Source organism: Danio rerio, chromosome 15 (genome assembly GCF_052040795.2).
Source record: "Danio rerio strain M-AB ecotype USA chromosome 15, GRCz13ab, whole genome shotgun sequence".
Classification (NCBI taxonomy): domain Eukaryota; kingdom Metazoa; phylum Chordata; class Actinopteri; order Cypriniformes; family Danionidae; genus Danio; species Danio rerio.
The window spans coordinates 34584063-34609209 of NC_141035.1; the positions used below are offsets into that span (position 1 = coordinate 34584063).

Genomic DNA, 25147 nt, shown 5'->3' on the forward strand with positions numbered 1-25147 from the left:
AGAAAAAAAAAAAAAGCAAAAGCCCTCGTTTTCGATTTCGACTGCGTTTTCGGATCCCGCCGCGTTCTCGCCCTTATTTTTCAGATTACGTTTTTCGTCTTACCTGATTTCCGGAACAGCTGTTCCCCGGACTCGATCCCGGTCGTCGTCCTCGGGGCCGGCTCCTACTCCTCCTTCTCCGGGGCCTCCGCTCCGCCGACGCAACGCTGTGAGCTAAGTGGACAAACTGGTTGCATCGGGAAAGCCCTCCACTCGGAGGCGAGCCGTCGGCCGGCGAGCGCGAAGAGGAGAGGCAGAGCGGCGCCACACTGACCCGCAGCGTTCGCTTGAAAAAAACTAAACGCGGCCTTACATACCTGCGGCCACGTAAATCGCGGCCTCCAGAAACGTCCGCGGGGCTACGTTTCCAGAATGAGCTTGGGTTGAATGTAAATGTGAGCACTGAAAAATAATCTTAGTAATCTGATTCCAAATTTGCATTTTTAATTCATTTTCAGATTTTACTTTACACTTACATTAGTTTAAATGTACAGGGACAGTTTTTGCCCCTTTTTTGTGAAATTGTGAGGTGGTTCTGTTCATTTCATTGACATTTCATCTGCAAACAAACTTCCATTAATGTTTTTGTTAAAACTACCTCTTAGAAAATGGTTATTGTTTTGTTTTCTTTTACAGGTTTCTCCAAGATAATTGCATCAACACTGTTTCCATTCAGGCTTTCAGTGGACTGTATAAGCTACAAAAACTGTAAGTGACTTTATTTAATAATAAACTTTTTTATTTTTAATGATGGAACAACAGTGCTTTTATTTTCTTTAAGCACATTCTGAGAAAATATCAGCGCACACTAATAAGCAGTAGCCTTTGCTTCAAATGTCAAACACTACGTTCCTAACCTTTATCTAATATATAAAAATAAATTAGCCATGGTGAATTGAGTACTGTAATTGCTGTATTTTGTATTGCAGATCTTTAAGCCAGAACTCCATCTCCTTGCTTTCCCCTGGAGTGTTCAGAGATCTTCGTAAACTTAAGTGGTTGTGAGTACAACCCTCAACACATCAACAAGCTGTAAATGCTGTCCTTTTATGCTCTTGAATTTACCATCATCCAAAGTGAAGATAATTCAGGTGTTTATGCAAAGACTACAGCTGTAATGTACCGAAACTGTCTTTAAACATAATTTTTGCATATGTGCAAATGATATTAAAAATAATTCAAATACTAATCAAACTACTAATTATTATTATTATTATTATTATTATTATTATTATTATTATTATTATTAGTAGTAGTAGTAGTAGTAGTAGTAGTAGTAGTAGTAGTAGTAGTATTACTATAGCTTTTATTATTAATACACTAAAACATTACATGATCAGTTAGTCCTGACAGCATTTTTTTAGGTCATTGTAACTTATTAAACTAAGGTAATCATGTTCTAACTTAATTTTATAAGTTACGAAAGCAGTTTTAAGTCAGTTCAATATAGTATAAGTTCAATGGACTTATAAGTTAATTTACAGCTTAAAAATTTAAGACAACCAGGATTCTTTTTACAGTGTATTATTATTATTATTATTAATATTATTATTATTATTATCATCATTATTTTCATTATTATTTATAACTTTTGTACTGCTTGCTGCTTTTTGTAAATTCTGATATATTTTGTCACAAGTGCAAAAGAACAGCATTAAAATAGAAATCTGATCTCACATTAAACACAAATTCTTCAAGAAAGCATTATATTCAGAGGTTGCAAGGGTAAATCAAAGGGTTAAATTAATAAGTGGGAAATTAAAGCAGTTAAATGAAGTCCATTTACTTGGCTGGAGTTTTGGAAACATTTTTTGGTACTGATTTTTTTCTTATTCAGGATTTTGGACGACAATCCCATAACAACAATTGCAGCCAACACATTTGCTGGCCTAAGCTCCCTCTTCTTCCTGTAAGCCTTAATAATATATCCATTCTCATTAATAATGTGTTGCACTTCCTTCTTTTAATGAATCAAATCTCATTATCAGCGTGTAAAGTGTTCTTCAGAATCAGTGTTTTTCTTCAGTCTCAGAAAATATTGCTCTATAAAATATAGCATTTGAATTTGAAGCCTGTGTGCTGTAGTTTTAAATGTCTGCCGACAGGTTTTGACCCACCTCATGTAATCATCTTCACAGGTCAATGGTGAACACTTCTTTAGAAGCCCTTCCTTCTGCCAGACTCTGTGCCCATATGCCCTTTCTCAGCTGGCTGTAAGTTTCCACTTCTCTCCTACTCACTATGCATGCCTCAACATAAAGGATTATGAATTCAGTTCATTTACACTGTTAGACATTTTATTTTATTTTTGTGGTAGCTTAGTGGCAGCAGCACTTATGCCCTGTGTGGTTTGGAGGATGAAAAGGGCTAAACATAATTATGACAACCCAATATCTTTTTTAAATTCCCATTAGCTGCTGTCACATTACCTGCTATGAATCGACACAGACGACAGACGTGTTAAAAAAAAAAAATGGTGCGCTTTATTTACAATCAAGATCAGAAAGAAAAAATAAGAATATTAAAATGACCTAAATCATATTTACTAATGCGTATCTGTACAAAAAATGCAAAAGAAACAAATAAGCAAATTAAAACTTTACAGAGGGAAGAAAATTAAGAGGTGCCAAATCAAAGAAAATAACACATTAAACAAGCTAACTAAACCCTCCCCATCTCTAAATAACTAAAGAGAAAGCTGAAAAAATGTCTTCTGCATCACACACTCCTCACTACAACTGTACTTGCTGGAGAAAACATACTGGGGGTAGCACCTGCTTCTAACCTAATGTTTTAACAGAGAATCAGCTACGTGTATGTCAGTGTTGTACTTTACTTTCACTTCCATTTTAGTAGATTTTAACAGTTTTAGTTTGGATGTTCAGAATAAATGTACAACTCAAAATAATGAACCAGAGAACAGTCATGTCACACAGAAAGACAAAGAGCAGTGACAGAAGATGAAGGATTCCCCCCAGTCTGGTGCGAGTCATCACTGGAGACTGGAGATGTCACATTAAATGACCCCCATCCTCTTCTCATTGGTCCACTCGTGAAAACCTTGTGAGCCAATTAAAACATCTAGATTTTAGAAGGATAGCAGAGAGCAAATAAAAACAGAATGGGGAGGAGGGAACAACAGAGCAACACCCCTAGGCATGTAACACAGCACTTTTGCCAGCAAGTTAACTGCCCCTTTACAGTAACATACCCGTAAATGTGTTTTACAGTTGCAGGGCCCTACCACAATTTAATTTTACAGTAAAATATCCTTACCACGACTTCTTATATTATTTTTTACAGTAATTTTACTGTAATTTATTTAGTTTTCATTTTAGCAGTACAAAGACTTTTGTATTTTGTTATATCTTGTATTTTTAGTATTTACTATTAAATGTAATGGATTTCAAACAAGTAACGAGATCATGTACAGCAGTATTTTAATTGTTTTTTGGTATTTCTTTCCATTTTAAATTAGCTGTCTTTCTTAAATACATTTTGCGAAATAAGATGTTAATTATTATGTTTTTTATTATTTTCATCCATTGTTTTCTACATCTACAGCAGTATTTGATTATTTTGATTACGGTAGAATATCGCAAATTCCTAATATGCAATAATTTACTGTAAAAGTTTTAAAATGACCCAATGCAGTTCATATTACAGTAATGAACTGTAAAAAATGTTTGTGGTATTTTGCTGCCCATTTTTGCAGTAAATAACTGTAAAATTGCGGCAGTCTAAGAGTGTAGGAAGATGTTGGTAGCTCAGGTTTTGTGATGTACCGGTACACCCAGAAACCTCCTGCTATTCTTTACTCATCAAAAATGTAGATCTTATAAGACTTTAGAGGGATTTGAGGGTTTGAGCCTGATTAAACCACTGAGCTGCCTGTGGTGTACTAGCACTAGTTGTCAGTTCACGTGTACTTTTGTGGAAATGTGAATCTCATAATAATACAAGAGAAGTCTAGACTGACAGTTCTGACTGATCTCTTGAACTTGTTCCTGAAATTTGTTCCAGCCGGGCTGCGAGTGTTTGACTGTGAAACTAAAGCAAGCTGAGAAACCTTCAAGAGAAGCTGGAGGGCTCGTCCCAGAAATACACTATATTGCATAAGCCAGAGGGTTGTGTGTTTTGGAAAGTCTCAAAACCGTAGCTTGTTTTTAAATTGCAACACAGCAAATTCCAGTTTAAATGAATTAAGTGTTTAATCTATTAAAACCCAAAGTGTTATTTTTATTCATGAACATCCAGACTCATGATTGAGTTGTCAAATGGAATATGAAAAACAAGTGGCTCCCTACTAGAGTCCAGGCAGCTCACAGAATATATATATATATTTGTATTAATAAATCATATTACAGCATTGAGGATATAAAAAGAAGAATTGCACACAGTTTTTTTTTTTTTTTGGCAGGATACAAAATAATTTATTTCACAAGCTATAGTCAATTTTTAAAGATGTGAATTTGAAGCAGACTTTTTTTTATTATTTTTCAAATATTTCCCAAGTGATTTTAAAGAAAATATTTTTTACAACATATTTTTAATGGCACATACAGTTTATAATTAGGTTAACTAGACAAGTTAGGCTAATTAATGAAAAAGTGGTTTAAAAGGGCAAATACTATTTACTTAGCAGTTATTTATTTATGTATTTGTTTATTTATTTTAGCCAAACTTAATATATAATTTATATTTTGTTGTGTGCACGAAATTACATTTACAAGATATACATGATGTGTATATATATATATATATATATGTATATATATATATATATATATATATATATATATATATATATATATATATATATATATATATATATATATATATACATACCTGTGTTACGTAACTGTCAAAATATGAGTAAAATAACTCTTCATAAATAAAATGAAGCAACAGACATATTTTAAACTGTACTGTAAAATAAAAATATAATTATAAAATATTATTGTTATTATAAAATAAGTTATCATAGTTGTACCCTTGTCTGTGTTTTGTTTTAGCAAAGTCCCTTTAAGGCAAGTCATTTCACTCGGCAGTCATTTTTGAAACACCTCTCACAAAGTATGCTCTGGCATTCTGTTTCAATGGGAAACATCAAATTCTCCAAAATTGCTTGCCAAGCTTTCTGTTTAATTTTATATTTGGAGGCACAAATAGAATTAAACAACAACTGTCTGAATGTTAGTTCTCCAGTGTTCTTCATAGGTAGTTTTGGCCATCAGTTGTGTCCCCCTCATGTCAGCTTGTTTGTTTAAGTGTTTCTTTGTATTTGTAGCCTGTTCTATCTATCCCTTCATTGTCAGTAGTTTTCTTAGTTACCCCTGTGATGTCTGTGTGTGCCCAGGTTTGGTTTTGTTATTCTTTAGTTTGTTTTTGATTGTTATTTTTTTTTTATCATTCCTGATTTTCTGCACTTCACAAAAAACCCACTGGACTGCATTTGAATCTCCATTTCATCATTTTCTATTGCAGATGTAACAATGAGTGTAATCCTTAAAAGAAGTCTTTCTAACAATGGGTAAAATCTAATGATTTGAAGTATAATGACGAAATATAAAATGCATAATTGCAATTAAATAGTATTTTGTGACTGTGAATCTTAAACAGATTCTTTTATTGTGTCATCAATTTATTCTTGTTCCAAATATGCCTGACACTACTGAACTATTGAACCTGTCATACATCTTTTGTACATTGATATTCCTTTGAACTTCTTTTCAATGTTATTTATTTCAATTAATGTAATATACTTTTTCAAACTCGACTCTTTAAAGATCCCAGACAGGTTTAAATGCTACCTGGAGCTTGTCCTTTTCGTAAGTGTCTCTGTGGAGTACAAGAACAGTATGTTCTCAGTTACTAATGCACTGCTTTTCTCTCTTTGGCCATGCTGTCCTTCATTGACAGCCAAGAGCAAAAAGACGAGTTGGATTTCACTGAATTGTCGACGTGCTTTTTTTTTTTTTTGTCATTGACCTTCAGCTGATACGTTACCTTTTAATACCATTTTATAAGCAGCATGTGATAATATGCCTGTATAAAAAATTCACTAAACCATGTATCATGATCATGATTTTTATGTGCATTGTACGTTTCTACTGTTTAATGTTCTTTACAACTTGTTTTCTTAAAGGGATTTCGAGGGTAATAGCATCACGACTTTGGGCTTGTCAACTTTGCTAGACTGTGAACATCTGACTGTGCTGTAAGTAATAACAAATGTAGTATTCTAACTGAGAAATGAACAGCAAATGATACTTTTTGATTGACCCAAACATTTTAAATCCTTGTTATTTTAATTGACCTTTGTGTATTGTTCAAACGAACTACACTTTCGTTATGTTCGTGGCTGTTTTTGACCTATTGACTTCCATTATAACCAAATTTTTTAATTGCACCAACACTTGACTTGACTTGACACCAAATAATCATAAATTCTTGATGGTTAGTAGTTTCGTCTATTGGGAAAAAGTAACATTTGTTATTTTTACTATTGATAAGTCAGCACCATTAACTCTATAAGTCAAAAGTTAAAAGATAATAGTTTCTGTTTTTTTATTTGGAGTTCTATGAAGTATAAAAACAAATTATAGTTTTTATAAATATTCTTACTAGTACACTAGTAGTTCACTTTCACCTATCGTACCCAACCCAATACCACCCCCCCACACACACCCCCACCCCACATCCCACAAAGCGAAACCCCTCCCACCACCCCCTCCGCCCCAGTATATAGGGTGAATAGGGACCAAAATTGCTAGCTACACTCCTGCACACACATACACATATATTCTATACATACATTAACTCTTTATAACTCCATATTAAAGCCAGAAATTAAGCTTTTTTTAATTAAGAGATATTAAGAGAAAGTTGGCATCAAATTAAGACTCAAAATCGCCACAGAGTGGATGAAAACATTCACATGGGTTAAGATATACAAGTAAATGTTGTTTCTTCAGTAATAGAGGATTAAAAAGATTTTTTATTTAAATTATATGGTCTTCTTTTGCAAATAACTTGCCTTCAGATGTGAGCAAAATGGTTTTGTGTGTCAAATAGATTTTTTTTTTTTGGCTGTCGGATCATAGAGAATTCATTTATAGAGAATGGTCTTGTTTTTTTTTGTTCTAATATGCTTTATTGTTTATTTAAAAGACTTCATTATATTATTGCACTATTGGAGATAAATGTCTTATATTTTTAAGTGTGCTTTCAGAGGTTGACTTTAACTTTGTAACTAATAAATCACCCATATTGGTACTTATACTGTCGAACAATAGTCTTAAACTCAATTCCTAGAGGGCTGCAGCTCTGCATAATTTAAGTCCAACCATCTCCAACTCACACCTGCTCATTAGTCTTTAGTAGTCTTTGACACCCTGATTAGTTGGATCCGTTCTGTTTGATAAGGGTTGGAGCAAAAGTGTGCACTACTGTGGCACTCCAGAAATTGAGTTGAGACCCATACTGTAGAAAATATCTTGTTTCCGTTTTTATTTCCCCCTCCCATGATCTTATTTTTTTTTATAACTTTTTTTCTTCGCATCTGACTCTGTTTACTGTAGTTACAGTTTTTCTCTGATCCAAGTAATTCAGATTCAGATCTGCTATATGTAATAGATAATATTATTGTTGCATGTTATTTAAGCCATCCTCCCTCTGTACTCTTAGAGGTCACTCTCTCTATTTTGAGCTGTGGCTGATAACAGTTATTTTAAAAATGGTAATGTTTACAGAGACAGCAATCTCATCACAGAGTGGCAAATAGCAATTCAGTACCCTTTCGATGAGGTTTATGATCAATATTCTTTTCATCGTACCTCTTTCTAGGTCACTGCGAGCCAATCTTATCAAGAGTTTGCCAGAAAACACCTTCCAATCATTGCGCATGATGGGGGACCTGTGAGTGTCAATTAACTATTGCTGTGAATGAGTGTGTGCTTGGAAACAATGAACAAGAAGAGGATCAGTAAGTTTATTATCTGAAATGTTGTTTTTTTCAGGGATCTCTCTAATAATTCGATAAAGGAACTGCCAGTCGGTATTTTCAAGGATTTACGGTCATTGCAAAGTCTGTAAGTAATCAGATGATTTAACAGCACTTATTGTATAAAGTACACTCACCAGCCACTTTATTAGTTACACATTGCTAGTATTGTGTGGGGATGAGATCTGGTTACTGTGGAGGCCGTTTGAGTATAGTGAATGACATTGGTGATATTGGAAAAATCTGACATTGCTATAGTTTGGTATTCTGTGATTTATATTGTGGCATGAATACAAGTTCCCCACATGACTTGTATAGCTCTATTTAAAAAGAAATTCTTAATTTAGATTGAACGTAAATAAATACAATAGAGCAAAGATACAAAAGAAATAAACAGTGCTCCTAACTAGAAATTTCTTGATAGACAAATAGTATTCAGGTACAGAAATGTGGTAATCAAATTATATGTAAAATAACTTTCTGTAGTCTTAATTGTACCAATAATTCCATAAAATAGATTTTTATTATAAGTTACAAATGTTGAAAGTTTTGTGCCTGAATACCTTAAACTCGTCTTGAAATTCCTTGAAAACACATGCAAATGATCAACTTTGAGTTTTATAACATTGTGAGTTTTTCACTTTCCAATTTGAGTGAGCCCATGCAAATAGAAAACACAGTTTCATCTCCTTTAACTGACAGAAGCAAGCACGATGTGCTCCTCTGCTGCTGTAGCTTATCTGCTTCAAGGACAAGTTGTGTGCAAACCTTGGTTGTAACAAGTTATTTCAGTTACTGTTTTCTTTCTATTATCTCAAACCAGTCTGAACTACTGTAGTGTTGTCAGTATACGGAAATTTCTACAGTACCTTTAATATGATACTTTAAAAAAAATACTAATAATTCATACATTTTTTGATACAATAGGTAAATATTTCCACAGCAATTATTAAAATTACAATCTTTATGCATGTCTTAATTTCTTCATTTGACTGGACAATTATTTAGATATTTAGGCTGCGTCCGAAATCGCCTACTAGATACTGCATTTGAATTTACTACTTGACCTATAGAAAAGTATATTTTCTACAGTATGAATGTCAGTAGTATGAATGGAAATTTGATACATCCACCATTTTGTCATGATCACGTGACCTACCCACGTCAGTTACATTGCTTCAATTCCAGTCATGAATTTTGTCACGGGGCATCATGGGAGAACATAGCGTCACTTCAGAATCTTGCTGAAAGTAGTAGGTCATCTGGGTACTTCTTACATAATGTTTTTCGAATTCTGTGTATTTAAACATACGACTCGCATACTGATTTTAGCATACTATATAGTATAGAAGTATGCAATTTGGGACGCAGCCTTACTTGCCCGTCCAAAAATTTAATTGGTCCAGCTGTAATGTAATATTCGAATAAATCTGACCACGATTTTACTATTAGAGAAAAAAAAATACTAGCTGAACTTATATAGTTTAAACAATACTGAAGATACTGAACAGTTAGTATTAAGCAAATTATAACCGCTACCACCAAATATAATAATTATAAGTAAAGCAGAACAAATATTCAGATGAAAACAATACTTAACATTTATTAGTAAGGTCTAACAGTGGTTTATAATCTTTTGCTATTGATTAATGTTATTGCCTGTGCTGCTTATTTTCACTTTAGATGTGCATGAAAAATAAACAAAACAATGATTTTGTATTATGTGACATATATTCAGGCTATCCATTGAAGTGCAAGAACATGTTAAAGAGAACTCAACTGAACGAAAAAGAAAGATGCACAAATAATGCATGAATATTTTTTTACTGCCATGTCTTGCGCTTTATCTTTAAGTTGATAACCTAAAATGCACAAGCAGTTATAAGCATCAACTGTGAAATTTAATGCTTTAAACTAATAAAGGAACAAAGTGAAACTGTAGAGGGAGTGTGGCAGATATAGATACTGTAAAAATAATCATGTAATTGCATCTGTGCTGATTGCATACAGTGGTTAGTGCGTTGACATGTAATGTAAACAGAGCTTTGGGAGTCCTGAGTTCAAGACCTGACTCGGTAACCTTTCCCCATAACATCCCCCCTTTTTCTCTCCAACATCACTTGCTGTCATAATACTGTAATCAAATAATTATGACAAACATGCATAAAGTAAATTTTAAAAAAGTGCAGTTTCAAATATTTCTGTATTAATATTTAGCGACTTTGGACAGCACTTGTTCTGACTTTTTTCTCTGATTTCTGGCATCAACAAGCCACACAACTGCTTCTCATTCCTTATTTTTATTTTCTAAACATTGTCTGTAAATCTAAAGAGATGTTTGTGCATGAAAATCCCAGTAGACCAGCAGTTCTTGAAATACCCACAACCGCCTGTTCGGCACCAACCGCTAAACCGTGTTCAAATCGCTTTTCCCAGGATCATAATTCTCTGCATGAATGTCAGCAGTTGGTCCTGACTATTTATATAAAAAAGCGTCCATGTAATTGGCTGATAAGCTTTGCATTAATGAGCACTTGAGCAGATCTGCTCAAATTAATAAAGTGGCCAGTGAGTACATTTGATATGTATGCAAACATCTTGTTTTAAGCCAATGTTGTTATCTGTAAGTACACTTGATTACAATTCTTGTATTACGTTTCACCATAAAACGCTCTTCTTTGTTTCCGTATTTGTAGAAATCTGTCCCAAAACCCACTGGACCACATCCACCCTGGCCAGTTTAATCATCTAATTCAGCTCCAGTCTCTGTAAGTAACTGACTAACCTGAAATTTTTTATGCGATTTATCAACAGGATTTGTTCATAAATGTGATATTTTGTAGTGATCAAACAGCATAGTTTTCCAAATGAAATGAGTCCCACATGGAGTTGATTTTTAATTTACCGTTAGGCTTGCTTTGGGCTGTAGTGCAGATTGACAATAAACAAGCAAACAAACAAGCAAACATACAGCAGTCTAGGCTGTGTGCCAACTTCTAAAATTTACTGAGGCTCAGGGCTTGAAAATGGTGACCGAGAGGTCAGCAAAATGACCAAAGCTCCTTGATAAACAGGCATGAATACTAAAACTTGATTATTCTGGTCTGCAGTGGCCTGGAGGGAGTGGAGATCCCAAATATACAGACAAGCATGTTCCGGCCCATGGATAACCTCTCCTACATGTGAATATCTCATTCTGTTTTCTTTTAGTTGGAATATGCAATTATTCATCTACATGTAAAGCACTATATTTATGTTTTGTTTTGTGTTCTAACACTATAGTACTTTATATTGAATAGCATGCAGATTGCTCTTCAATTTATGTGACATTATAAAAATATATAGCTATTTGATTTAGTGTTAATGTAAATACTGCATAACCATGTACATATTTGTATATTATTATTCTAAATAGTGTGATGTTTGTTAGTTATTAAGAATCTTTTTTATTTTAGTTTTACATTTACTTTGTATTTATGATTTTTTAAAACTTTTTTTAACAGAACAACATTTCCCCAACCTTTAATCTCCTCACAAATATGGAACAATGATAAAATCAAATTAATAAATAAAATAATGAAATAAAAGAATCATTTTTCCACATTTGTTCATCAAATTACACAAGCAGGTTGCATTGATGATTTGTTAATTAACCTATAAATGTAGCATTTATACTAGCAATATTACACTCGTAGCAGTTCAATATGGCTGTTTTTGGGCAGTGACGATATACAGGCATACTGCACTGCTACAAGTGTGATATTACGTTTATACAACAGTTTGACCCCATAATAGTGTGTAAAAGAAAATCAAACAAGGACAGTCTCAAAAACACTTCTATCATTTATTCATATCTGCAGCTGATGTCAGAACAGCAGAAATGATTGCTACTTCACAAACGTCACTTTAGACATTTAGTCTAAATTATTTGAATGATTCTCTAGCGTAATGTCTAAAGTGATGACAAAACAGGTGATTTTTGCTTACATTTTAAGATTATAAGGCTGAACAGCATTAAATGCCATCAATCTAGAGACATTTATCAGTATTTTTCTGTTACAATCAGGAAATCACAATAATTAACCCTGAAAAAGCCAACGCAAAGCAAACACTAGCAGTTTCTGTGGTATAAATGTAGCCCTACAAAATACAAAAGTAGAAAGATTGACTTAGAATGTAATTTATCTGATTTATAATGATTTGTTCAGCTGTAGTTTGAAACTTATGTTGAGAAAAGGCTGTTTTTCTCTTTCTAAGGACTATGCTGTCTCTGTCGCCATCTTGTGGTGGAACGTCAATCGTCACTTTCTTCGGCCTGCTCAGACAGGCTAACTGCACAAATTCTTCAAAATTATAAATATTTTTAAATAGTCACTATCCTTATTAATAAACTGCATAGTTGCAATCTAAACAACTACATTCTCGACTAAAAAAAACTCAAAAGTACATTATGTTGTCCAACAGCTGCAATATATGCTAAACTGTAGAGAGTAATACACAAGGGTGAAGAGGCTGTATGAATGCTATTCTTTGCAGAATATCGCATGGTAATCAGCCAATCAGTTTCAAGAACTGGACAGAACTGTTGTATAAATAATAGATACATATATAACACATATAATATACATAATACTCTTCCAGCTCTTCAGAAAAATATCAGTCTTCATTGTAGACATGCTGTCATTACTATTTCATGTAATTTATTTCATTCATTAAATCACTTCAGTGTGAAATGTGCTATCCTTGGAGGCACAACTTTATTTTGCGCACTAATGTAATATCAAAATAAGTTTAATATTCATATTTATATTGAATTTTTTGTTTAAGATACTTCAAGAAGTTCCAGTACTGTTCTTACGCCCCTCATGTCCGGAAGTGTAAACCCAACTCAGACGGCCTGTCATCTTTTGAAGATCTGCTTGCTAATGTGGTTCTTCGTGTGTCCGTGTGGGTCATGGCTTTTATCACCTGCTTTGGGAACCTCTTTGTCATCGGTATGAGGACAGTCCTGCGGGCTGAAAACAACCTGCATGCCTTCTGCATCAAGGTTTTGTGCTGTGAGTACCAGAGGTATACATTTTACCCATGTCCATAATATAATATACACAAAAATATACAGTCCAAAGCACACATCCTAAAAATAGATTTATTGAGACATTAGAGGGGAAAATACTGTATCTGTTTTAAGAGCTTATTTCTTCTATAACTGGCAGACTGTTATAAAAGCAATATGACGCAAACAGGAGCAGCTGGCCCTTCTGGAAAAAAAAAACTGTTTTCTAGGACGCCAGGCTTTCAAATTATAAGTGTTCCTGTACCCATAATGTTCTCTCAATTATGCTGAACCATATTACATATCACAAGTTATCTCTTGATTTTCCATTTACCTTAAAATCATGTGGCTTTTGTCTTACTGAAGACTTCTTCCTCCTCTTACGCTTTGTGCAATCAGATGTGCGACAGTGGTTGACAGTGTTTAGATGTGGAAGAGCACTGCTTTTCTCCAGGTCTTCCTGCTGTCTGTCCTCTTTAACCAAGGAGTCTCGCTGGTGACAATCTCCTGACTGACATTCCGCTTGAAAGGCTGTCATGATCGGAAGGGAAATCTATAACCCTGTAACAATTCAATCCGCAAAGGATTCACTCTCTATTACAATCACCTTCAGTAATCAATTCTAACTCCTCCTGGAGTTTACAGACTGCTGCCATTAATCAGCGCACCCTGTTTGGCATAGAAAAGACTTCTATTTTAGCCTGCAATGTCATGTGCTTCGGTCACGGACCTGTGCTATAACGAGTAGAAATTGATTTTTGGCCTGCTGGTGTTGTGATTTGTCTTTTTAAAATATTGCACGTTTTATGTGTGCTAGAAAATCGTAGACATTTTGGCACAAGACCAAATTGCAAATCAGGGCTTTTAGGAAGCTACGTGCTCATTATTGAGATCTGCTTTTGGCATCTAGTGAGTAATAGCGATAAACACAATTAATGGTTAAACTAATTACAAAACACATGGTTCCAATCACATTTTGGTTATAAAGCCACTGATTGGATAATTTTTCAGCACAAAAAAAAGGATTAGACAAATAATATTGTCGTATGGCAAGGTCACACTGCATAATTTTCAAAGTTGTCAGATCATTGATTTCACACTGCACGATTCTCTGATGTGGAATTCAGTTGCTTGAAGCAATTGCCAACAACTGTCTTCCAGCGGATATTTTTGTCAAAATTCAATGTCAAAAGCTTGCCATCCATTTGACATTAACAAACGATGTCTACCATCTGACAAAAGTCTTGTTGCCTATGCAAGTTTTGGGAACAACAAATAATGGCTTGATTTCCAGTTGATCATTTGGTATCAAAAATGGCTTAAATGAAAGGCAAAGGCCTCTAGATTACGCTTATTTTACCAAAATAAAATATGATCATGCCTTTTTAGTAATAATGTACAGTATAGAATATAAAGTCATGGTGCAGTGGAAAAATAATTAATATTGTGTATGACTCTCATGAGCTCAAAGGACTGCATCCATACATCTCTGCAATGACTCAAATAACTTATTAATAAAGTCATCTGGAACAACAAAGAAAGCGTTCTTGCAGGACTCTCAGAGCTCATCAAGATTCTTTGATTCATCTTAAATGCCTCCTCCATCTTACCCCAGACATGCTCAATAATGTTCATGTTTGGTGACTGGGCTGACCAACCCTGGAGCACCTTGACCTTCTTTGCTTTCAGGAACTTTGATGTGGAGGTTATAGTATGAGAAGAAGCACTATCCTGCTGAAGAAATTGCCCTTTCCTGTGGTTTGTAATTATAATGGGCAGCACAAATGTCTCGACACCTCAGGCTGTTGATGTTGCCATCCACTCTGCAGATCTCTTTCACACCCAATACTGAATGTAAGCTCAAACCAGGATTTTTCCTTTACCAAACTTGACTGATTTCTTAGAATCTTGGGTCCATGCGGGTTCCAATAGCTCTTCTGCTGTATTTGTGATGATTTGGATGCAGTTTAACAGATGATTCATCAGAAAAATCTACCTCCTGCCACTTTTCCAAATTATCAACTAGAAGTCAAGTTATGTGTTGCTTTTACAACTGGAATCGATGACAAGACTTTTGTCAGGCAGTGTATAATGACAAAAAAGTATTGTATAAGAACAGTTTTATTTATCTGGAATTTAAAATTGACACTGGATTTTGTATCCCTACAATGCATGTCAGCTACATTGATGTAAAAACGACATGAAAAATATTTCATGGATGTCTGTGACATTTTGGAGGTTCTTTTCGGTAGCATCTTTGAGAATTTACACTTTATTGTTTACTCTGTGTTCTTAACGTGAAAAAGCAACTAATTTGACGAGTGAAAATGAGGGCCAAAATTGTGCAGTGTGTGAACTTGGCTTTAGCGTGTTGCTGTCAAATTTATTACAAGAAAACTTGTGTTGATTTTAACAAAAAAAGAAAATGAATAAATAACCAGGTGAATAAATAAAGCACAATAATATATACCATTTGAACCACAATAGCTCCTTGAAATTATTTGTCTTTGTTATTAAAAGCAGCCTGACAAATACAATCAAATATATGAACAAGTAAAATTTAAATGAGGTATTCTCTTTTTGTTTTGATTTATTTTAAAGGACACCAGATATTTTCCAGAATTTTAAATTGCACATCATAACAATTTTTGATTTCAGGTAATTTTATTATTACTTCATTATTATTAGTATCATTATTCAGGTATTATTTATTATTATCTTTAGTAAAAATCTAAGCATAAGGGACAAGCTCTTTTAAATAAGAAGCTGCATATATTACGAAAAGCCTTCAAATGGAAACAGAATATATTTTTACTCTTTTTTTTTTTTTTTTCTGTTTATCACCTGTTTAACCCCTAACCACAATGCATTATTCATCCATAGGTGCAGATTGCCTAATGGGGGTCTATTTGTTTTTTGTGGGGATCTTTGATGTGAAGTTTCGTGGCGAGTACAATAAGAATGCCAAGGTTTGGATGGAGAGTCTGGAGTGTCGGACCATCGGGTTTCTGGCCATGCTTTCCTCTGAGGTTTCCGTCATGCTGCTCACTTACTTGACTCTGGAGAAATTCCTGGTCATCGTTTTTCCCTTCAGCCACCTGCGACCGAGCAAGTGCCAAACATTCACCGTCCTGGTCTCTATATGGCTGCTGGGCATCTCTATAGCAGCCGTGCCGCTGCTTAATGAGGATACGTTTGGGAATTACTATGGACTCAATGGAGTGTGTTTCCCACTTCACTCAGAGCGTCTGGAAAAGCCTGTCGCAAAAGGATATTCCACTGGGATTTTTCTTGGTGAGTTCTAACAATGGTAAAAAAAAATATTGGATTTACACTGTAAAAATATTGTAAACAGTTTTCGTATTTTGCGATTCACAAGTAGTTTCTGTTTATTTACGGTTGTGAATTGCATTGTGGGACATTGGCTCTGTTGGCTTGATGTTGAAAATTCAAAATGTATTGGCAGTTTATTACAAGGTTACCATATACAACACCAACCCAGACAATATATCACTTTAAACTATTAAATACTTTTCAAGGTTAAAAGTTGTTGGAAGAAAGGTCAAGGTCCCATATTTATGTAATTCAAAAGCATAAATAAACGGGGGAAAATACATATAAACATTGCTAAATACAGAAAACTGCGACATTACAGATTTTTTACAGTGTACTTACTGTGTTCACATTGTTTTGCACAACACTTCAGGTTCTACTGAGGTGGAATACGGGTAAGGTTAGGGACAGGTTTAGTGGTATGGGAAGGCTGAAGGGTAGTGGTGTAGGGATGGGCTAAGAGTGTAAATATAGACTACAGGTAAAAACGTTTTATTATTATTATTAGTATTATTATTCTGTTTATCAAGACGGCATTAATTAAATGTAAAAAAAACTAAACATTTTATTGTTAAAAACTATTAAATATTTATTTAATACTTATTTTTTGTATTTTCAAATGAAATTATTACTCCAGTCATGATTGATTTTATTACTATTGCCATTAATAATAATAATAATAATAATAATAATAATAATAATAATAAGAAGAAGAAGAAGAAGAAGAAGAAGAAGAAGAAGACGAAGAAGAAGAAAAATTAATATTAGAGTGATTTCTGAAGGATTAGGTGTCTGAAGACTGGAGTAATGAATCTGAAAATTCATCTTTAAAATCACTGGAATAAATGATTAAATGAAATGATAAACTACTTTTGAACAGTTATTTTATAGTGCTTAAAATTTTTCAATTTGTACTGTATTTTTGATTAATAAATTGCAGCCTTTGTGAGCAGGAGAACCTTATTAAAAAAAAAAAAATCCTACTGACCCCAAACTTTTAACCAAATGTGATTACATATATTATTTACATGCAGATCATTTAAAAAATACAAGTACTATGTAAAAACATGTATGTTCCTAATCAGTGCATTGTGCCAAATTGTTAATTTAAGTGTTAGTAAAGGACATCGTAATATGGCCACTTAATATAAAAAGTAGGACTAGATGTTTTTATGAAGATTACAGGAGTCATGTGTTTAGTCAAGTTATAAGTCATTATATTGTACTGTATAAATTAACCAATCAATTCAAAATTTAAATAATACATTAATAATTATAATAATAAATAATAAATATATAATAAATAAATAATTATAACACCTGTGATGAAAGCCCTGAATTGTTACATTCTTCAAAAATCATTTGAATAACCAAGAAATGTTTTCTACTGTGGCTTAATACTTAAAGTTGTGTTGCTTTAAATGACACTTTTGCGAAAACTCTTGATGCATTTTAAAATGATCTGAATAATAGAAAGTTTCATTTGTAAAGTAAGCATTTATTTGAAATATAAATAATTTGTAATGTATGAATGACTTACTGTAACCTTTGATGCACATTAATGGTATAAAGGTCAAAGAATGAAATCACAATGTAACCTTTTTTAACATTATTACTTTTTAATGTATACTGTACATAGAAACTAGCCAATCATATCCAACATTTAGATATAGATGTACAGTTGAAGTCAGAATTATTAGCCCCCTTTTAATTTTGTTTTCTTTTTTAAATATTTCCCAAATTATGTTTAACAGCGCAAGGACATTTTCACAGTATGTCTGAAAATTTTTTTTCTTCTGGAAAAAGTCTTAGTCTAAAAAAAAAAAAGTCTAAAAAGTCTACTTGTTTTATTCCGGCTAGAATAAAAGCAGTTATTAATTTTTAAAAATCCATTTTAAGGTCAATATTATCAGCCCCTTTAAGCTTTTATTTATTAATTAATTTATTTTTTTGATAGTCTACAGAACAAACCATCGTTGTACAATAACTTGTCTAATTACCCTAACCTGCCTAGTTAACCTTATTAGACTAGTTAAGACTTAAATGTCACTTTAAGCTGTATAAAAGTGTGTTGAAAAATATCCAGTTAAATATAATTTACTGTCATCATGGCAAAGATAAAATAAATCAGTTATTAGAAATAAGTTATTTAACTATTATGTTTAAAAATGTGTTGCAAAAATCTTCTCTCCGTTAAACATAAATTGGGGAAAAATAAACAGGGGGGCTAATAATTCAGGGGCTGATAATTCTGACTTCAACTGTATATAAAGATACACTCTGAGACTCAGTAACAGCTTGACATATTGAATGTGGCACTAATTATGACTAACAAAGGTTGGGAGGTTGCTCTTATGTTACACTGGTGTATTTTTTGAAAATAGCCAAAATGAATGAATGAAAATAAATGAATTTTCTTTTATGACAGAAATGATTTCAAAATTAGGTAATTATCATGTTATGTAAATATATTTTGTTCCTATGCTTCCTAAGTTCCTACGGTAAATATATGAAAACATAATTTTTTATTAGTATGCGTATGGCTAAGCACTTACTATGGATATGTTTTAAGGTGATTTTCTAAGTATTTGGATTTTTGTCAGTGTTAATTTAACTTTCAGATTCCATATTGTTTTGATATAGTTGTATCTAATTAAATATTGTCACAACAAAGTATACGTCAATGGAAAACTTATTTAATTACCTTTCAGGTATCCCAGATTCAAAATCAAAAACACTTATGACTTATGATTTTGAGGTCCAGGATTACAAGTATGAACAAAAATACAACGATTAACGTGTGAAATATGCACCAATGACAAATATCGAAAATCATCAATATTAAAAATATCACATATCAACTCAATATTAAGAAAAAAATCTGCTTTGATTCTGTGCCACATTCTGTAAGCATAGCTTCTGATGACACCCGTTTATTCATGACACCTACCACACTGAAGAGATTTCAGCTATTTTCCAGCACATTAAACCTTACCCTCAGCGAGACACTTAAGAAACCTCTTAGTCACGCTTCTGAGATGGAAATGTCCCTGACCTGTTTTCATTATGCCTAGTGCTGTTGTTCAGAGTTCTGTTTATTCTTGTAGGACTTAACCTGCTGGCTTTCCTCATCATCGTGGTCTCGTACTCCAGCATGTTTTACTCCATCTATAAGACGGGCATCAGAGCCACAGAGCTGCCGGGTCGACTGCACAGAGACGTGGCCATGGCACACCGCTTCTTCTTCATCGTGTTTTCTGATGCCCTCTGCTGGATTCCCATATTCATGGTCAAAATCCTCTCTCTACTGGAGGTGGAGATACCAGGTTTGATCGCCTTACAAATGAATCTTAATAACATTTTGGTAATGAAATGAATAATTAATAATATTTATAAAGGAATTATATTTATAATACATATAAAAATGTATATATTTAATAAAAAATTAATAACAAATTTTTATTTTTATTATAAATTGTGTAAAGAATTTTATTTTATTACACTTTATTACATTACACGAACAAATACATATGATATGATTTATAAATTAAATAATATCAAGTACTATTGAATTATACATATACTTAATATCCAAAAAAAAAATGCATTCGTAATATTTACAATTAATAATTGCTTATTATTTTCAGTGTAATTTATACAATGTGAATTGATTTCTATTAGTTAACAGATTTTACTCGATTTTGAGATTAAACTTTCATATATGTCGCAAAAAAAATAGCATATTTAACTTAAGTGAAATAATATTAAAAAATATAAACAATTTAAGGGGTGGCATGGTGGCTCAGTAGTAAGCACTGTCACCTCACAGCAACAAGGACACTGATTTAAATCCCGCCTGGACCGCATTTCTGTGCGGAGTTTGACAGTATGAGTATGTGTGTAAATGAGTGTGTATGGATGTTTCCCAGTACTGGGTTGCAGCCGGAAAGGCATCCACTGCGTAAAATGTATGCTGGATGAGTTGGCGGTTCATTCCGCCGTGCCGACCTCTGATTACAGTTGTTTCCAATTGTTTACACACATTTTCTGTAAGCAGGTCTCATATTGTCAGAACTCTACACACAAATTACAAAACACACACACACTGGGCAAAACTCTTCAATTATTCTGCAAAATGAAACTCTACGCTCAAAACAATGTGATTTCTTCTCAAAATGGTCTTTTGTTTTCAAATGACACACATAAGCCATCACATCAATAGACAATTATAAGAACAGTTGAACACGGATGTGCTTAATGTAAAACACTATGACCATTCATCATAATGATTTACTGTCAGTCTTTTTTGTTCAGTGTTACACTTACTACAGACAATACATAGGTCTACAGAAGTGTATTGTAAAATATTTAGGAATATTGTTTTATACAAAAAACACAAATACCAAATAAATTTTACTGTATTTTCCCCACAAAAACTGTGTACACAGTGTTTATCAACCAACACAAAGTTGCAGATAAAGTGGTCTATATGTACCATCAACAGAAGTATTTACAGAATACAGTTACAGTAAAAAACAAAACAAAATAAAAACAGCTATACTGCATCCTCTTTTCTGTTTTGGTCTGGCCAAGCAGTTTGGGAATGTCACCTTGCATGGCGAATCCAGCCATGAAAAGCATCAACTGCTATTGCTTGGAAAAGGGGTATACGTGTGTGTGGATTTCGGTCATACACTTTCCATCTCCAGAAGAAAAACAGTTCCTCAATAGGTTTGAGGAATGGAGAATATGGAGGGAGATAAACCACTAAAAATTGTTGGTGGGCAGTGAACCAGTTATGATCCAGATGAGTTCTGATTTCTAAATTCAAATTCTGTGAGACAAGTGTTTACTCATGTGATGTCTTGATATGGAAAGTAAGGCAACTGACTTTACAATTTTAAATGACAGTGTGTTCCTTGTGAAGACAAAAGATTTTCTGCATGAAAATTGTGCAAAATGCAGAGAATTGTGTGTGGTGTTTTGAAAAAAGTGTGTTGTAAACTTGCAATTTGAGTGTAAAGCGGGATTTGTGCTTGTAGGTTAGCAGAAGTGGTTCAGGGGGTTGGTGCATCAGTTACATGTTATGGAAATTGTGTCTGAAGTACAAGTATTTGTGTGTAAACAATTGGAAAAACTGTAAAATCACAAAAGCACACAAAACGTTATGGTTAAAATAAAAGTAAATAATATAGAAGCAGAAATGATTTCAAACTGCTGATCAAATTTACAGTTTTATCTCACTCATATTGAACTAACACTCTGCAGTGTATATTTTACTAAAGGAAAATATGTCTCTCTTTCAGGAACCATCACATCTTGGGTGGTGATCTTCATCCTGCCCATCAACAGTGCCTTAAACCCCATCCTTTACACACTGACCACCAGTTTTTTCAGAGAGCAGGTGGAACATTTATGGGGACACTGGCAGAGACAACCAAGACTCAAACAGGGCCGCAAAAGCCTTACCAGCTCTGTCATCTACATGGACCCCTCGAGACCTTCGTTCTACCACCGCAGCTACATCCCACACTCCTCAATCTTAGACATTGATGCCAGTTACAGATGAAGATACTGTATGGTATAATATCATGGCTATTGCATTAATCTGTAGTGGATCTGCAGAGTTTCCGAAGTGCTGGAAATCCTAAACATAAGGTCCTGCTGAAGCCTTTTTGAAAACGAAGAGGTAAAATCTTCAAGGACGGTGATTGAGTGCCATGTTGAAGGCCTACTTTGGATGTTGGTTGATGATGATCAAAGTGCATATGCTGATATTGTGCTTTTACAGAACATCACAAACAGCCTTTATAAATATCTGAATCTGATATATCTATGCTAGACCATAGGTATTGGGATTATTATCCGAGGATTGCAAGGAGTTTGATGTCTTTTAAAGGAACATTCCACTTTTTTCTAAATTGGATTCTCATTTTATGTTTACCTATATGTTTAGGAAATATACTATTATCATGGAATAACAATCAAGGAACTTTGTTGCTGTACAATGGCTGAAGCAGGCACAATGATATTATGCAGTGTTGTTACCTACAGTAGTTACTTAGCTGGGGACTATTTTCAGACTCTGGGTAATGTCATTGCACTTGCTGCAGCCATGGTACTGCAGCAAAGATTCTTGATTATTATGTCCTAATGTAAGTATAGACCCTGGCCATATCAGCCTACACAATAGCAATGTTTAATTTTCCGTTGGTCTTGGTATTGGATGTTACAGCAAAAGTGTCAATCTTTAAATAGAAAAATTATTTAAACTTTATTTTATTATTATTTTTTTTTTGTAAGGATGAGTTTTAACCACAGTGGTTTGAACTGTAATTCTGCCGAGTGTCTAAAAATTAATCAGCATGATGGTAAAAAAATTTTACATTCTAGTCAAATCATTATTCTGCAGTCTTATACCAAAAAACAGAAATAAGGGCAGTATTAATAGCTTAAAATGTGGGACAGCGTTGCAATTATGTGATTGTATTCTTCTGCAATATTGAGCAATTCAGTGTTGATGTTAAATCAAAAGTAATTCACAAATACTTGAAAATGAGATCAAATCTAATCAAATCACTTTTATTGTCACATCAGCAGCAGCACGTGTGCTATGATGAGTCAAAAGCTTAGGTGCTGGCTCCAGACAGTAAAAAATACAGACACGATGACATGCAAATACAACGACAATGTAAAATTGACAGCGATATGTAGAATGAATAGGTGTCCACATAGTTGTAGGCAGTATTGTTTCAAGTATGGATGGGTTAAAGTGCAGTGCATGCTACATATTGATGGTGTGCAGTAAGGGGTATGGAAGAGTCTGTGTGTGGTGTGTTAAGTGTTCATCAGCCTGATTGTCTGAGGGAAGAAGCTTTGCTGCGGAACCGTCTGCCTGAGGGTAGCAGAGAGGAAAGTCTATGTCTTGGGTGGCTGGAGTCATTGATAATTCTCTTGGCTTTCCTCATGCACCGCCTGGTATAGATGTTCTGGAGGGAGAGAAGCTCACCTCCTACTATGCGTCCAGCAGTTCGCACAATCTTATGTAGGCCTTTGCGATTGCTGCTGTTGCTATTTCCATACCAGGTGGTGATACAGCCAAACAGGATGCTCTCCACAGTGCAGGTGTAGAACGAGCGGAGGATGTGGGGGCTCATTCCAAACCTCCTGAGATGCCTGAGGAAGATGAGGCGTTGTTGTGTCTTCCTCATGATGATTTAATGACAATAATTCTCTATGGTTACAACTGAATTAATTACAAAATAACTGTATGAAATGATAAAGTCTGAAATGATAAAACATATGATAATAATTGTACCCGGCTTTAATGTAAACATAAAGTTACCAGAAGTAGAAGGAGAGACAGGGAGAGGGAGAGGCAAAAAGAGTAAGCCTGGGAGCAGTAGAGCCAGAGAAGATAGCCTGCAGATCAGGAGAGAGGTCCTGATCTAATCAGTATCTGCCTTTAGAATTTGTGTGAGCCTTCTTTGCTGAAAAAAAGACATGTTTTGCCGTAGAATCAAATGCATATGATAATTTAGACTCTTAAAGATTCAATGATTTATGCTAAGCTAATGGCGCTCCCACCAGACCACGAGATTAAATATAGTTAATAATGGTAAAACTCAGCTAGGTGATTTGGCGTATTTCAAAAAAATGTGGAGTGTTTCTTTAAACTGCGAAAGACTACAATGGGGACAGTTTTTTTTACGTGTAATATTTATTTTTGTTGTGAATTTGAGAGTCAAAAAGGAAGAAAATGCCAACATATTTTTAATTTATTTTTTCATCTAAAACCAAAATGTGAATATGTTTTGTATGCTTTTTGGACATTTCGGCATTTTGTATTTACAGAATGTGCTGTCTGCATTTTGGATTCATCAAGGGAAAGAAAAATCTCTCACTGGTTAGTACGAGCTTTTAGAGCAGGTCAATTGCTCCAAATGTTTTTCAGCAATGAAAACTATACAGTATGTCATCTCTGAGTGAAAAATGTAAGCTGTTTGAGTAATCTGTTTATTAAATTGTAAAGCATCTCTGTATAAATGTGTGCATAAGTGTTGCATCTTTTGCTTCAACTTATGAAAACGCATTTTTCAGGTTTTTTTAACACAGCTTTATAATACTCTCTCTCTTTCTCTCTCTCTCTCTCTCTCTCTCTCTCTCTCTCTCTCTCTCTCTCTCTCTCTCTCTCTCTCTCTCTCTCTCTCTCTGCAAGTGGCATGAATTTGAACATCATCTTGACCTTGGAGATGATCTTGATTGGTCTACTTGTGTGCATTCAAAGTGCTTTGCTCACAAATAAAAAACAAACAATTTATAGTTTTTTTGAAGATGTTTTTTTTTTTTGTGTCATGAACAAAAATTTGTAAAACTGAAATTACTGTATACACAGTTGAAACTAAATATCACATGATATAGAAGAATTGCTTTCAAATAGTGTAGGTTTTTAACTTAAAGCATATTCTTTGCTTTAGATGTTTTAGCATTTCCCCAATTGTTACTGGTAAATGGATATATGTGAATGCATATACTGAACAGTTGAAGTCAGAATTATTAGCCCCCTGAATTATTAGCGCCCCTGTTTATTTTTTCCCTAATTTCTGTTTAACGGAGAGCAGGTTTTTTCAACACATTTCTAAACATAATAGTTTAAATAACTCATTTCTAATCACTGATTTATTTTATCTTTGCCTTGATGACAGTAAAAAATATTT

The 25147-nt window shown here is 33.9% G+C and overlaps 1 protein-coding gene across 14 annotated transcripts in view; it reads left to right on the plus strand.

The window, feature by feature from the left end:
• rxfp2b (relaxin family peptide receptor 2b) overlaps positions 1–24750 on the plus strand; it is a 40108-nt gene extending 15358 nt beyond the window's left edge. For 8 of the 14 annotated variants that reach the window (XM_087283173.1, XM_087283178.1, XM_087283175.1 and 5 more), the window contains exons 6-18: positions 676–747; positions 969–1040; positions 1877–1948; positions 2178–2252; positions 6188–6259; positions 7888–7959; positions 8061–8132; positions 10741–10812; positions 11155–11226; positions 12872–13101; positions 15981–16391; positions 19538–19756; positions 21737–24750. In XM_087283173.1, the coding sequence (XP_087139299.1) occupies positions 676–747; positions 969–1040; positions 1877–1948; positions 2178–2252; positions 6188–6259; positions 7888–7959; positions 8061–8132; positions 10741–10812; positions 11155–11226; positions 12872–13101; positions 15981–16391; positions 19538–19756; positions 21737–21999 (1774 nt within the window). In that variant the 3' untranslated portion in view covers positions 22000–24750. Of the gene's footprint in view, positions 1–675; positions 748–968; positions 1041–1876; positions 1949–2177; positions 2253–6187; positions 6260–7887; positions 7960–8060; positions 8133–10740; positions 10813–11154; positions 11227–12871; positions 13115–15980; positions 16392–19537; positions 19757–21736 lie in introns of all 14 variants that reach the window. The other 6 variants (XR_015508724.1, XR_015508727.1, XR_015508726.1 and 3 more) reach the window with 4 other exon arrangements.
• Positions 24751–25147: the final 397 nt, after the last annotated feature.